At 47.4% G+C, this 16,302-nt stretch overlaps 1 protein-coding gene across 1 annotated transcript in view; it reads right to left on the bottom strand.

Annotated features, from left to right (window-relative positions):
• NMT2 (N-myristoyltransferase 2) overlaps positions 1 to 3,972 on the bottom strand; it is a 96,764-nt gene extending 92,792 nt beyond the window's left edge. Inside the window, exon 1 of the mRNA XM_040352413.1 lies at positions 3,799 to 3,972. Coding sequence (XP_040208347.1) covers positions 3,799 to 3,908 — 110 coding nt within the window. The 5' untranslated portion in view covers positions 3,909 to 3,972. The remainder of the gene's footprint in view (positions 1 to 3,798) is intronic.
• Between the last annotated feature and the right edge of the window lie 12,330 nt (positions 3,973 to 16,302).

Genomic DNA, 16,302 nt, shown 5'->3' with positions numbered 1-16,302 from the left:
CGGAAGCAGATAATCGGTAGGGGTTCCCCTGTCAACACTGTGTTGATGGGGGAATCATATGAATTTCCTGCAACCAGAAATTTGCACCGTCTATGGCCAGCCTAACAAGGTGGCCGCCGCCTCGTAGCCTCACCTCTATTATTCGCATGTAAAAGGTTTATTGTGCTCCACAAAGATAACTTCAGAAGCTCCCACGCTGCTCACTGTGGGGTCGGCTCCTCCAAGAGCAGAGTTGGAACTGCTATGCCCGCACTTCGCCCCTTCTGCCCATTTACAGAAGCCTTTGTATTATGTGAACTCTGTCACAAAATACAAAGGCTTCTCTGAATAGGCAGCAGACGAGAGGGGAACATAGCTGCTGCTGTGTGTGCTTCTCTCCCCTCACAGCCAGAGTGTTATAAACCTGTCACATATGATCCTCTTGTCTGCCTCCCCCGCTGCCACATTTGCCACCTTTTGGATAGGGGGGTTGACAGGTACCAGCTCCCACTTCCGGCTCAGTTCGCCACGAGGAAGTGAGACGGAAGTTGCACCCCACCCATTCAGAGCACAATATTTGTAGCTGCTGAATTTTAATTTTTACAGGGGACTCCTCTTTAAAGTGGAGGTTCACCCTATAAAAAATTCTAACACTGCATCCAGCCCAGTTTTGCATATAAAATGACACTGACCTTTTTTTTTATTTTTTTTCGTAGATAGCGTTTAGCCGTGGAATTCACTGCGGCTTCCGGGTAGGGAATCCCGTGGGAGTGTCACGACTTCCCGAAGGAAGCTCGGGTCGGCTCTTCTCTTTTCGTTGCCGGTGCGCAGGCGCCGAATAGAGCCGAGCCGACCCGAGCTTCCTTCAGGAAATCGTGACGCGCTGTGTGCGCCGTCGTTTAGCATGTCAATCAATTGGCATGTCAATAGGAACGCCCACTCCCGCGGGATTCCCTACCCGGAAGCCGCGGTGAATTTCACGGCTAAACGCTATCTACGGAAAAGAAAAAAAAAAGGTCAGTGTCACTTTATATGCACAACTGGGCTGGATGCAGTGTTAGAATTTTTTTATAGGGTGAACCCCCGCTTTAAGTTCAATTGTCTCTATTACTTAGGCTGCATTCCCATCTCAGTGTTTTGAATCGTGGGCAGGTTTGCCACGATTCTGCCCGTGATTTCAAATTGCCGAGGTGTAAATGAAAAAAATAGCAGACCGCACATTTGAGATGCCGTTCATTTGAATGGCATCCAAAAATCACCAAGCGGTTTTGGCGCGATAAATCTTGCTGCAATCACGGGAACCCGCATCGCGCGAAGCTTGTCTCCATTCAAGAGCTACTTTTGGGCGACATGCTTCACACAATGCTGGTTGCCGCGATCGCAGCATGATAAATTGTGCAACAATCCCGGCAGAACTGCACTGCGATATTAGGTGCGATTCAAATGTGCTTTCTTTTGTTTTAGTGATTCACACCTCTGCACTTTGAAATAGTGGCAAATCTGCCCGCCATTGAAAACGCTGAGATGTGAATGCAGCCTAAGAGACAATTGGACTTAAAGCGGGTGTTCACCCAAAAATAAATGTTAACATTACATTCAGCCGAGTTGTCCTAATGACAATCGCCTGTTTTTTTTTGTTTTTTTTTCTGTACATACCGTATTTTACCGCCGCTTCCGGGTATGTCTTCTGCGGGACTGGGCGTTCCTATCTGATTGACAGGCTTCCGACCGTCGCATACAGCGCATCACGAGTTGCCGAAAGAAGCCGAACGTCGGTGCGACTCTATACGGCGCCTGCGCACCGACGTTCGGCTTCTTTCGGCAACTCGTGACACGCTGTATGCGACGGTTGGAAGGCTGTCAATCAAATAGGACCGCCCACTTCCGCAGATTATACCCGGAAGCGGCGGTGAAAATACGGTATGTACGAAAAAAATAAAAAAACAGCCGATTGTCATTACGACAACTCGGCTGAATGTAATTTTTTTTTTTTTTTTTTGGGTGAACCTCCGCTTTAAGAGGCGTTCCCTCCCCCCTCCAAAAATGATAAGTCAGCAGTAACAAATACCGCAGCTGCTGACTTTTACTCGTGGGTCACTTACCTGTCCTGGGATCCAGCGGTGTCCTCACCCGAGTTGATTCTTTAATCAGCTCTCGGCTGCTGCCGCTGCCATCTTGTCATGCGCAAATCACATTGCGCTCTGAGAATGGGACGGCTGCCGGGAGGGGGGGGGCTAAACTTTCTGCTCACTTCCACGGTGAACTGAGCCGGTAGTGGAAACGGGTACCTGTCATATCCAGGTAGTCACTCCCCCATAAAAGGTGCCAAATGTGGCACCGGAGGGAAGGAGGCAGACAAGCGGAGTTTCCCCTTTTGGGCGGAGTTACGCTTTAACTCGTGCTGGCACCTTTGGCATAGTTGCTGAATTCCCATGGCCTTTTCATTCTGAATGGGATGCCCAAGCTAATTTTAAAGGGGTTGTAAACCAACGTGGTTTTTAAACCTTAATACATTCTATGCACTAAAGAATATTAAGTCAGCAGCTACAAATACTGCAGCTGCTGACTTTTAGCATATGGACACTTACCTGTCCTGGGCACCCACGATATCGGCACCCGAAGCCGATCTGTCCCTCGGCTCTCGGGTGCTGCCGCCACCATCTTCGGTAAGGGGACCAGGAATTGAAGCCTTGAGGCTTCACTTCCTGGTTCCCTACTGCGCATGCATGAGTCGCACTGGTACCTGCTGTCTTCTGGGACCTGTGTGTCTCCCAGAAGACAGCGGGGGAACTGAGTAGGCGTCAGACGTGGCGTAGGTCACTGCAGTGATCTATGCCTGGAAATGGGAGCAAATACCTGTATTACACAGGTATTTGCTCCCCCTCCTCCCTGAAAGGTGCCAAATGTGACACCAAAGGGGGGGGGGGATTTTAAAAAGCGGAAGTTCCATTTTTGGGTGGAACTCCGCTTTAATGTGAACCCCCCTCCCTCCCCTTTTACCTACCTGAACCCGATCTTTCCAGCAACGGGGACCAGCACAGCAGCTCCAGCCGGGTGTCTTTGGACCTGATTGGAAAGATTGATAGCAGTGCAGCCATTGGCTCCCGCTGCCGTCAATCAAATCCAATGACGCGGGGGCGGAGCCAAGTCTTGCTGTCTGAGTCAATGGACGCAGCAGCACGTCCGCATGAGTGCCCCAGGGGAAAGCGGCTCTCCGACGGGGCACTTGAAAAGAGGAGGAGCGCCACTGAGGGACCCCAGAAAAAAGGAGGATCGGGGCCACTCTGTGTAAAACCAACTGCATAAAGGGAAGTATGACATTTTTCTATATTCTTCTATATCCCACCTGCTTGTCAGGTGCCATAGTCACACGGTAATCAATGTTATTCTCTTTATGTCATCGGTCACAATGTTATGACTGATCGCCGTGTAGCGCCATCACGCAGAACACATCGGTGCTCGCCACAACGCCCCAGACTCTGCGTTCTTTATGTACGCCACGTACAGCGACAAAATGTTATGAGGCCCCACAAAAGAGCGTACCAGGGGCCCCCAAATCTGAACGAGGGGCCGGATACAGGGGCAGCGCCAATGTATGGCACCAGGCCCCGCGGCGAACACGGTGGGCACCTCTTACACCGACCTTGGGGGAGGGGGCCAAGGCAGCACCCCCATAGTGACAGGTCAGTGAGGGCCCCAGGGCCTTCCTATAGACATGCTGATTCTGGCAGCCCAGCTCCTCCATACTGTGTATGGGTGATGTGTGCCCAGCACCATGCTGTATCTGCATCCCCTCCCCCCTCCTCCACCCTCTCTCACCCTTTGGCATGATCGGCCTCGTCCTCGTTGTCGCCGTCGATGCCGCAGGTGTCCTGGTCGTCCAGCTCCAGGCTCTGCTGACTGGCCGCAGACTCGCTGTCCTCCGCCATCACGACTCAGACACAGAGAGGGGAGGACGGGCGCCCGCAGCCAGCCACAGCATCCCGCGCAGCGGCATCTAGCGGCCAGGAGAGGACGGTGCACGCACGCCTCCGCTCTGTCACTAGTTCTCTACGGCCGCCAGGGGGAGCTCTCCCTTCTCAACAGAGGCCACTGCTGGGGCTCATTGCCTATTGATTGCTGATGGCATCACTTAAAGTGGTACTGAAGGCAAAAAAATGAAAATAAAATAATAATAATTAATAAACCACTTCAGCCTCGGAAGGATTTACCCACTTCCTGGCCAGGCCATTTTTTTTTGCGATACAGCACTGCGTTGCTTTAACCACTTAAGCCCCCGACCATTTGGCTGGCCAAAGACCAGGCCACTTTTTGCGATTCGGCACTGCGTCGCTTTAACTGACAATTGCGCTGCCATGAGACGTGGCTCTCAAACAAAATTGACGTCCTTTTTTCTCCACAAATAGAGATTTCTTTTGGTGGTATTTGATCACCTCTGAGGTTTTAATTTTTTGCGCTATAAACAAAATTAGAGCGAAAATTTCGAAAAAAATCTATATTTTTTACTTTTTGCTATAATAAATATCCCCAAAAATATATAAAAAAAACACGATTTCTTTCCTCAGTTTAGGCCGATACGTATTCTTTTACATATTTTTGGTAAAAAATCGCAATAAACGTTTATTGATTGGTTTGCGCAAAAGTTATAGCGTCTATAAAATAGGGGATAGTTTTATTAATATTTTTTTTACTAGTAATGGCGGTGATCAGCGATTTTTATCGTGACTGCGACATTATGGCGAACACAACAGACACTTTTGACACCATTATCATTTTTACAGCGATCAGTGCTATAAAAATGCTCTGATAACTGTAAAAATTACACTGGCAGGGAAGGGGTTAACTTGTAGGGGGCACTAAAGGGGTTAAGTGTGTCCTAGGGAGTGATTCTAACTGTTAGGCGGCGTGGCTACAAGCGACACGTCACTGATCGCTGTTCCCGATGACAGGGAACAGACGTGTTTACACTGACATCTCCCCGTTCTTCAGCTCCGTGACACGATTGCGGGACACCGGCGGACATCAAGTCAGGTCAAGGAGCTCATGACAGGGTCGCTAGTGCGCCGCTGCCGCCACCTGTACGGCCATTTGCCTGTCCGTGCTATTCTGTTGACGTATATGTGTGTGCGCTGGTCCTTAAGTGGTTAACTGACAATTGCGCGGTCATGTGAAGCATGCGAACATGCTCTATTTTTTCCACAACGTTTTTAACGTTGTCTTTTTTAAGGTTGTAAAAACTGGTTGTGTGTGGGCTTTAACGACGTGAAAAACCCGCGCATGCTCAGAAGCAAGTTATGAGACGGGAGCGCTCGTTCTGGTAAAACTACCGTTCGTAATGGAGATAGCACATTCATCACGCTGTAACAAAGGGATACATATGTGTAGCGCTAAAATTGACAAAGTGAAAATCAAAATACCATACTATGTGTAGTGATAAAAATTAAAACACATATAACAATAATAAATATTGTGCAAAAATCATAAGTCTTATATGGGTCCCTCTGGTGCGAGGAATAAGAGAATGTGCCAGATTGGCACGTGATCTGATGCACCTGCTGTGATATCAGATGTGGATACGAAGTTCAACAGAACACAACGCTGTGATAACCAAATGGGTATGAAGGTAAATATTTCATAATGAGCTAATATGCGGTGCATACTAGCTCATTATGGCTTTTGCCTTACAAGGTGTAAAAAAAAAAAAAAAAATGCAGGTATACAACCGCTTTAAGTGGTTAAAAGGCATGCAAGAGCTCTTATATTTCCAGCCAAATGTAAGTTTGTTAGCTGTGAATAAAAAACGTATTTTATAAATATATAAATTTGTTTTTTTTTGCTTTTTTAAATGAGCCGTGTTAGCAGCTAGCATCTACGTATAATTGGCAGCGCAGGGTATCCACTCTCCATCACGCTGTAACAGACTGAAAAGCGCGAATAATCTTTTACTAACACGGAATCAGCTAAAGCAGCCCCAAGGGTGGCGTCATCCGAATGGAACTTCCTCTTTATAGCGCCGTCGTACGTGTCATTAAAACGGCCTTACCTACACACGATCATGAAAAAAAAAATGCTCTAGCAAAGCGCGGTGACGTACAACACGTACGACGGCACTATAAAGGGGAAGTTCCATGCGGATGACGCCACTCTGGGGCTGTTTTTGCTGATTTTGTGTTAATAAAAGACGATTCGCGCTTTTCAGTCTGTTACAGCGTGATGAATGTGATTACTCCATTATGAACGGTGGGGCAGATTCACAGAGCAAGTACGCCGGCGTATCTACTGATACGCCGGCGCACTTTCAAATTTCCCGCATCATATCTTTTTTTTTTTTGAAAACAATTTTTATTGGTTTTACATTGACATACACTTCCGGAAAGGAAGGAAGGGAACATTAGTTGTCACAGAGTCAGCATGAGGTGGCATATAAACAAACATTTCACCCCCCCATGCCCCATCCCCTCCCGGAGCATAGCTGCACCAATCCCTCAACAGAGGGATACTTTGTCGCCAGGTGACCCAGCCTGGGCCCAGGCTGGTACACCGGCACAAACATATGGCTGTCAGCCAAAGAAACAGATAGAAACATAGTATATCATACACCTCCGACATTCACTCCAACTCACACCCACATTCATCCATACTGCCCTCGTAGCCCCTCACCCCCCACGCCCACACACCCCAGCCCAGGCCGCCCGGAGCCCCCCCCCACCCACAGCCAGTTATGGCTGAGAGAGAGGGGTGTCCCCCCAAAAGGAGTCCGCTATGTCCAACCAGGGCTGCCAAATCTTGTAAAACTTCTTGGGACAGGCCCTTCCCTTATATATACACTTAAACATAGGTAATACCTTATTCACCATACGATACAACATTTGGGCATTAGGGGCAGATGCATTTTTCCAATGTAACAAAATCAGTTTCCTGGCATAGAATAGAACAATTCGTATTAAAGTTCGAGCATGGGTGGTAGGTACAGAGTCATTTAGCACCCCCAACAATCCGGTCTCCGGGGCGAGGGGAACAGAGATGTGTAAAGTGTCCTTAAAAAAAGAAAATAGTTCCTTCCAATATAGTGAAACAGCTGGACATGACCAAAACATATGTAAATAGTTGGCCTCCGTGGAGTCACACCTGGGGCAGGAAGCACTGGGATTCAGACCCATACGGGCCAACCTGGCAGGGGTATAGTGCAACTGGTGGATGAACTTAAATTGTATGTATTGATCATTAGAGCCTATGAGATCAAGGAAGCACGCCTCCGAGGCCTCCTCCCATCCCTCCTCGGACAGCCCCGGAATATCCACCTCCCACTTTCTTTGGGCAATTTGAAATGGTGCAACCCCCACAGACTGTAGGCTTGTATAGAACACTGTGACCAATTTCTCTAAGTCTGAGTATGACATGAGAACCTCCAGAGGCGATTCTGAGAGCCCCTGGGCCAGACCCCCAAACTGTGCCCGAACCGCATGGCGGAGGGAAATGTATCTGAATAGAAATTTCGCCTGTATCCCATTGCGGGCCCGCAGTTCTTCAAATGAGAGAAACCGATCATTGATAAAAATGTGGGAAGCACGCGTGATCCCAACCTGGGTCCACCACCCAGAGTCGGGATGACCCAGGAGCTCAGGGAAATTTGCATTGTGCCATAGGGGGGCCCTAGGAGATACCCCTCCTGAATCAGTGAGCAAGTCATTGCCCTCATGCCACGCCAACCAGCCTACCTCTGTCGGAGCATAACGGGAGCATCGTCCCGCCCTAGACCTGAGAAGGTCATCGACCAACGAGTCCCTGGAGCCTACTTGAGCAGTCAGTAGAGCTGTGGAGCATGATGGGGAGGCCTCCAGGAACCAATCATAGACATACGTTAGTTGAGATGCTATAAAATACCGACGTAGGTTAGGGCAAGCCAGACCCCCCTCCAGTTTAGGCGCCTGGAGAGAGGCCCTGGCCATGCGAGGGCTCGATCCCTGCCACAAAAAGGTGAAAAGGATCGAGTCAAGTTTTTTAAAAAGTTTTTTTAACAAAAAAATTGGGGATGCCCGAAACACATACAAAAATTTTGGTAGGTAAATCATCTTGAAAATGTTCACCCGGCCAATGAGGTTAAGCGGCAAGGAGGTCCAGGTTTTGAGCCTAGTCTCCATGTGTGTAACAATTGGGGTAACATTTAGAGTTTCGTAGGAAGACAGGTCTGCATTAACATTTATCCCCAAGTATTTAAAGGTAGGTTGAATGGACAATTTGGACCTTGAAAGGTAGGAATAATCAAGCATAGGGCCTATAGGGAATGCAACCGATTTTTCCCAACCAACTCTTAACCCGGAGACCTTCCCAAATTCCTCCACCACCCTCATCAGGGAGACAAAAGACCGCTCCGTTCCGTCGAGGTAAATCAGGGCATCGTCCGCGTATAGAGATATCTTTTCAGAGAGGGAACCGTAACAGATCCCATCCACTTCCGCCGTCTGTCGCACCGCCAGAGCCAGAGGCTCAATGGCCAATGCGAACAGGAGTGGCGAGAGCGGACAGCCCTGCCTGGTCCCCCTCTGCAAAGTAAAAACATCTGAAACATCTTTATTAGTGCTAACCCTGGCTCTGGGATTGGTGTACAGCAAGCGGACCCACTTGATGAATCGGGCACTAAAGCCCATTCGGTGCATTGCCTCCCACAGGAACGACCAGTTAACGGTGTCAAAGGCCTTTAGTATGTCCAAAGACAGCACCAAACCCCCCTTTTCCCTGGCCTCCGCCTGGTGAATGTGCAAATAGAGTCGCCGGATATTGTCGTACGTACTCCTTCCAGGCATGAACCCCGCCTGATCCCTGTGAATAAGATGGAGAATAACCTTCTGTAATCTCAGGGCCAGAACTTTAGCTAGCACCTTCACATCACTGTTTAGAAGCGAAATGGGGCGGTATGACCCACATAGCAACTTGTCCTTGTCAGGCTTAGGGAGCACCACAATCAGGGCTTCACACATGGAGGAGGGGAGCTCACCCTCCTGCAGAGCCTGCCCAAACAAGGAGTGTAACTTCTGTGCCAATTCTTCCGCGTAGTTTTTGTACAACTCGGCGGGCAAGCCGTCTAACCCAGGAGCCCTATTTGGGGGAAGTGAATGGATAGCCTCAGTGACCTCTTCTACCGTTAGGGGTTTGTCCAGTATCGAAACATGTGATTCCTCTAGGACTGGGAACCGAAGAGATTCTAGGAATCCCAATGTCTCTTCCTCTTCTGGGGGGGGAGGGGCGGCGTATAGACTTTCATAAAAGGATTTAAAGGCCTGATTTATGGCTATGGGGTCCGAAGCGACAGATCCATCCGGCAACTGAATACGGGGTATCGTCCGATCCACGTACTCCGTGCGGGACAGAAATGCCAACATCTTGCCATTCTTACCACTATGCTCAAGTATCCTAGCTGACAAATATAGCTGTTGTTTCCGCGTCACATCCACCCTGTGAAGGTCAAGGGCTCTGTGCGCCCCCACCAGGGCCCCGTGGGAGTCCGGGGTGGGGTGCGCAGAGTATTGAGCCCTGGCCCCCTCCAGGGAGGACTCCAGGGCCAAAAGAGCGGCCCGGGAGGATTTCCTATGACTGGAGATGTTAGAAATGTATGAACCCCTCACCGTCGCCTTAAAGGCGTCCCAGGTGGGACCAAAGGAGGCCGACCCAGCGTTGTCCCCCCAATAGTGGGACATATCCTGCCTGATCTGTTCCTGAAATTCAGGCGCGGAGACCCAAAAGGGACTGAGCCGCCACACCCGAAAGGAGGGTCTATGACCCATCACCAATTCCACAGTCATGGCGGAGTGGTCGGACAACGTCTGAGGTAAATGGGAAACTGTCTGTACACTGGGAATCAAATCCGGAGTCCCCAGAGCATAGTCCAGCCTGGAAAGAGTACGGTACGTCCGGGACTGGCATGTATATTCCTGAGCCCCCGGATGACTGAGCCTCCAGAGATCTACATAACCAAAGGAGTCACACCACTGACTGAACAGTTTAGAGTCATAGGGGATGGGCCTCAAGCGGTCCCGCACCGGGTCGAGCACCGAGTTGAAGTCACCCACTATAAGGGCAGCCATAACCGGGAAGGCAGCAAATTGCACACTTAAGTCTGTAAAAATATCTGCCGTTACAGGGGGGGGGGGGGCGTATACCACTACCAACAGTAGTGGCGTGGCATGCACTGTGCATTGGAGGAACACATACCGACCCTTGGGGTCTAGCACCACCCGTTCGCAGGAGAAAGGGAGACCCTTCCTCACTAAAATGGAAACCCCCCGTGCATAGCTAGAGTAGGTGGAATGGAAACCATGCATAACCCAACATTTCTTCAATGCCATAACCTTTGAACCCAAGAGATGCGTTTCCTGCAGGCATAAAATATGGGGGTTATAAGCCTTCAGGAAATCAAACAACAAAGCCCTCTTAAATTTGGAGTTTAACCCCCGAACATTCCATGAAATACACTTTACCACAGACATGTTAAAGCTTTAAATACAGTGGGACACAGGGTGGATCAAGTGACAGTGACCCAGACAGGGCACAGGCGGGGGGAGCGAGAGGACCAGAAACCCACACACACAAGCACACAACGCGCAACACCACATGCAGGAAATCAATCACACTCCCAAACATACACATCCTAAACAGCAACCCTTTACAATTAACCCCTGCCAGGCCCCCAAAAAAACACGGGGCTGGCTTTAACCCCGAACTACCTGTGGACACAGGGAACATGGCCCGCCGCAGGCACGCCAGCAAGCGAGTTAGGAACAGTCAATGATCACTTAACTGACTTAAAAGTGTTTCAAACAGAACGGTATTATGCTAAATAATAGCAGCACAGTCACCTTGAGGAGACCTTAGTCCTCTTGTATTGATGAGTATCTGAAAAACCTCCTGCCCCGGAGGCATTCTGGTGGAGCGGAGTTCAACCAAAGAAAAAAGCCCCAAGGGGGGCTATCCCATGTAAGAAAAACGAATATATGGAAAATAAAACAACAAAAGTAGAGGAATCACCCATCGGATGCCCTGTCAGATGCACGGCCAGGCTGGTGCAGGGATTCAAACCAGGATAAGGCGTTGGCAGGGGTTTGGAAGAAATTCACCTGGCCCTGGTGCACCACTCTCAACGTAGCTGGAAATAGCATAGAATACTGGATGGTCTTCTCCCTCAGCTTCTGCTTGACATGCTGATATTTGGCTCTCGCGGTCCGGACCGCAGGGGAGTAGTCCGGGAAGAGGGACACCGATGCGAAGAGGGACACCGATGCGCCGCATCATATCTTTAGTTTGAATCCTCAAACCAAGATACGACGGCATCTGGGTAAGATCCGACAGGCGTACGGCTTCGTACGCCTTCGGATCGCAGATGCAATACTTCGGCGTACGCTTTTCCGCGTCGGGTATGCAAATTAGCTTTTTCCGACGATCCACGAACGTACGCGCGGTCGTCGCATTCTCTTACGTCGTCTCTAGTCTGATTTTTCCGGCGTATAGTTAAAGCTGCTATTTTGTGGCTATTTTGTGGCGTATAGATAGACTTGCCATGTTAAAGTATGGCCGTCGTTCCCGCGTCAAAATTTGAATTTTTTTGGTTTTGCGTAAGTCATCCGTGAATAGGGATGGACGTAAGTCACGTCTAAGTTAAAAAAATTACGTTGTTGCGACGTCATTTAGCGCAATGCACGGCGGGAAATTTAGGAACGACGAATGCGCATTTCATTCGACGTGGGGACGCGCTTCATTTAAATGAAACCCGCCCCCAACCAGCCCAATTTCAAATACGCCGCCAGAAAAACACTACGCCGCCGTAACTTACAGCGCAAATTCTTCCTGGATTCGAATTCACGCCAGGTAAGATACGGCGGCGTAGCGTATCTCTGATACGCTGCGCCTGTCCAATTGTCTGTGAATCTGCCCCGGTAGTTTTACCAGAACGAGCGCTCCCATCTCATAACTTGCTTCTGAGCATGCACGTTTTTTTCACGTCGTTAAAGCCCACACACGACCATTTTTTATGATGTGAAAAATGCTCTGGAGCCCACGCACGATCCTTTTTAATGACATTGAAAAAAAACTTCATTTTTTACAACCCGAAAAACGGTCCTGTGTACGCGGCATAATACACACGATACGAAAATCAAAAGGGAAAATTCGTAAGACGAGCCGTCTGCAGATTTTCGGATCGTTAGTACGGTGTTTTCGACAGCCGATTTCACTTTTTCGTCAGACAAAATCTGTGCAGATTATAAAAGTTTTATCGGATGTGAACTCAAGTCTGATTTAAGGATGGTCAGGACAGAAATCGTCACGCAAAAGTCAAAAGTACAAACACGCATGATCGGAATTCAAAGTGCAAAAAATCAAACAACAACCATAATATTAATAATATTATTTATATCACTACAAAACAAATGCCTTTTAACCACTTAAAGCAGTTGTATACCCGCATTTTTTTTTTTACACCTGTAAGGCAAAAGCCATAATGAGCTAGTATGCACCGCATATTAGCTCATTATGAAATATTTACCTTAAAACGAGGTGTGTAGAACTTACCTGGTCCACGCCGAGCGAGATGTCATCTTGCCTGGCGTGGGAGATTTCATTCCGGCAAGGTCCGGCGGCTGCCGGCCCTTTAGCCGAGGATGCCCCCTGCGCATGCGCCGCTGCAATCAGCAGCGCATTGCGAGGGGAATATCTCCTAAACCGTACGGTTTTAGGAGATATTCTTTATACCTACAGGTAAGCCTTATTATAGGCTTACCTGTAGGTAAAAGTTAAACAAATGACTATATAACCACTTTAAGCACCGGACCATTTTGTAGCTAAAGCACCAGGCTACTTTTTACGATTCGGCACTGCGTCGCTTTAACTGACAATTGCGCGGTCGTGTGACGTGGCTACCAAACAAAATTGGCGTCCTTTTTTCCCCACAAATAGAGCTTTCTTTTGGTGGTATTTCATCACCTCTGCGGTTTTTATTTTTTGCGCTATAAACAAAAATAGAGCGACAATTTTTAAAAAATTCTATATTTTTTACTTTTTGCTATAATAAATATCCCCAAAAAAGATATAAAAAAATATTTGTTTTCCTCAGTTTAGGCCGATACGTATTCTTCTACATATTTTTGAAAAAAAAAAAAAATCGCAATTTGATACACCGAATGCAAATACAAGTGCTGCTCGGATGTTGTACAGCAATTGCGTATTTCAGCCTGTCATTGATTTTGATAGGCTGCTATGACTCCTGGGTGCCGAAATGCATCCGTTTATTACACTGTATGGGCAGTACGCACGGTCGACACAGTGAAGTTACGACGTTTACGTTAGATTTGCGACGCGTAAAGTTGCCCCTGCTATATGAGGGGCAACCAATGTTAAGTATGGCCGTCGTTCCCGCGTCAAAATGAGTAATGTGATTACTATATAAATACTACATATAAAAATAATACTTATATAATTAATTCTGTGCAATATACTGAAGGACAACAAATAGAAAGAATGACAACTACATTGTTTTCTGTTTAAGATGCTTTATTGTTTTAATAACGGTAAAATTAAATCAGCTACAGATAGCCCTCTTCTGAAAAAGCAGCATTGAGTTGGTTCTATAATGAATAAAATACATTCAGTTGCAAAGTCACCATTGGCTAATCTGAGGTCATAGAGAAATGAAGTAATGACATGATATAATATGATGATGTCATCACAGTGACATCTAGTGGCTGAATTGCATTACACCAAGACACAGTGTTGCTGATATTTTTTAGGACAGAATTCAGCAACCTTTTTAACATGGAATCCCTGTAATAGATCCCTAATAATGTAAATGGATCAGGAACACATTTTTCTCCCCGCTGGAGCAAATTGGATCATGCTTTGCATTTTTTTGCCTTCCTCTGGATCAGCTGTGGGTATAGGATTATGTATATAGGATTGTATTGGTTTTTATTTTCCTTTTATTGGTTGAACTGGATGGACTGTCATTCTTCAGCCAGACTTACTATGCAAGAACAGATTCCATGCTTTAGCAATTGAGCAGATGGTGCCATGTAGTTTTTTTTTTAAAGGTTGCAGTGTAAAATATTGTGATACTTGACTCTAATGCCCTGTACACACGATCGGTTCATCCAATGAAAACAGTCTGATGGATTTTTTCATCAGATATCCGATGAAGCTGACTTTCATCAGTCTTGCCTACACACCATCAGTTAAAAAAACCGATCGTGTCAGAACGCGGTGACGTAAAACACAACCACGTGCTGAGAAAAATGAAGTTCAATGCTTCCGAGCATGCGTCGACTTGATTCTGAGCATGCGTGGATTTTTAACCGATGGATGTAGCCACAGACAATCATTTTTTTCTTTCGGTTTGTTAACCATCAGATCATTTTAAAACAAGTTCCTAGTTTTTTAACCGATGGATAAAAAACCGATGGAGCCCACACACGATCGGTTAGTCTGATGAAAACGGTCCATCAGAGCGTTTTCATCAGACAAACCGATCGTGTGTATGCCGCATTAGGGTGACTCAGCCCTTTGAGATACAGATGCAGCCAATACATACATCACCCTCGCCTAAGTGAAAAATCAGGAAGTGGCTTACCACTGATCTAAATATAGCAAAAAAAAAAAAAGCTTTTAAAGTGACACTAAAGGTTCACGTTTAAAAAAAAAAACAAAAAAAAAACATATAGGGCCAGATTCAGAGAGAACTGCGGCGGCGTAACGTATCGTCTTTAAGTTACACCGCCGCAAGTTTTCCTCGTAAGTGCTTGATTCACAAAGCACTTGAGTATAAACTTGCGGCGGAGTAACGTAAAGACGTCCGGCGCAAGCCCGCCTAATTCAAATGGGGCGTGTACCATTTAAATTAGGCGCGTTCACGCGCCTAACGTTCTGCGCATGCTCCGTTAGGAAATTTCCCGACGTGCATTGCGTGAAATTATGGCGCCCGACGTGTTTTTTGAATGGCAACATGCGTAATGTACTGTCGTATTCCCGGACGTCTTACGCAAAAAAATAAAAATCTGAAATTTGACCCGGGAACGACGGCCATACTTTAACATGGCTCGTCTAAAGTTAAGTCATGAAAAAGCAGGCCTAACTTTGCGACGGGAAAAACCGACTAGCGACGACGTATCGAACGGGCGTACCTTCGTGGATCGCCGTAAAAGCTAATTTGCATACCCGACGCTGGAAAACTATGCGAACTCCACCCAGCGGCGGCCGAAGTATTGCATCCTAAGATCCGACGGTGTAAGTCAGTTACACCTGTCGGATCTTAGGGCTATCTATGCGTAACTGATTCTATGAATCAGCCGCATAGATACTCTCAGAGATACGACGGCGTATCAGGAGATACGCCGTCGTATCTCTTTTGTAAATCTGGCCCATAATACTTACTGCCACTGTGCAGTTAGTTTTGCACAAAGTGCCCCCGATCCTCCTCTTCTGGGTTCCCACAGCAGCTTTCGCGACTCCTCCCCGCATTAGATAACCCCCCTTCTCCTGAGGGGGTTACCTTGCGGGCGCGCTCCCGTGTCCTACATTTGGCGTACATAGCCACCGAGTGTATGACTCAGACCTGCCCCCTGGCGGCCGCGTCATTGGATTTGACTGACAGCAGCGGTAAGCCAATGGCTGAGAGCCGAGAAGCCATGGGGAAAGAGATGCGGGATCGCGCCCATTGGAAGTTCGGGGCTCAGGTAAGTAAAACGGGGGCTCGGGGGGCGGACAGTGCAAAGTGTTTTTTCACCTTAATGCATCGGATGCATGTACAGTGGTGAATTTTGGTGAGTGCATCCCCTAGAGGAGAGACCCCCGCACGTGGTGAAGTTTTGGTGGAAGGATTGAAACTGATTACCATTTCCAACACTACTGTACTCCTCCACATCATCTCATTTCCCTGTATGAACACTATATGGAAATTAAGTCAAATCTAGAGTTTGATTAAAAGCGCTGCTACAATATTTATATGGACTCTATCATTTTGAGTGTTTTTAATATTGTCTGTTTACATATTTATCTTTTAAAGTAGCTGCTATTTTATCATTTTACAAGTCAATATTGTATATGATTAAGAATTTTGGACATCTTTATATATATATATATATATATATATATATATATACAGTATATATATAATTATATATATTCTGTAAGAGAACTGTTAGAGTTGTCCCCGCGAATTCGTGGCAATGTGCGCGCGCGTGCACGTGCCCAGGAGCACGCCCGCGCGTCCCTTGGCGCCAAACGGCCTATTTTAAGGGTGCACTGACCCCAGCCTAGTGCTGACGGATCTCAGCGGTTCCGGTC

This window comes from Rana temporaria, chromosome 5, assembly GCF_905171775.1.
Source record: "Rana temporaria chromosome 5, aRanTem1.1, whole genome shotgun sequence".
NCBI classification, from domain to species: Eukaryota; Metazoa; Chordata; class Amphibia; order Anura; family Ranidae; genus Rana; species Rana temporaria.
This window is presented reverse-complemented; position numbering and strand designations above follow the sequence as displayed.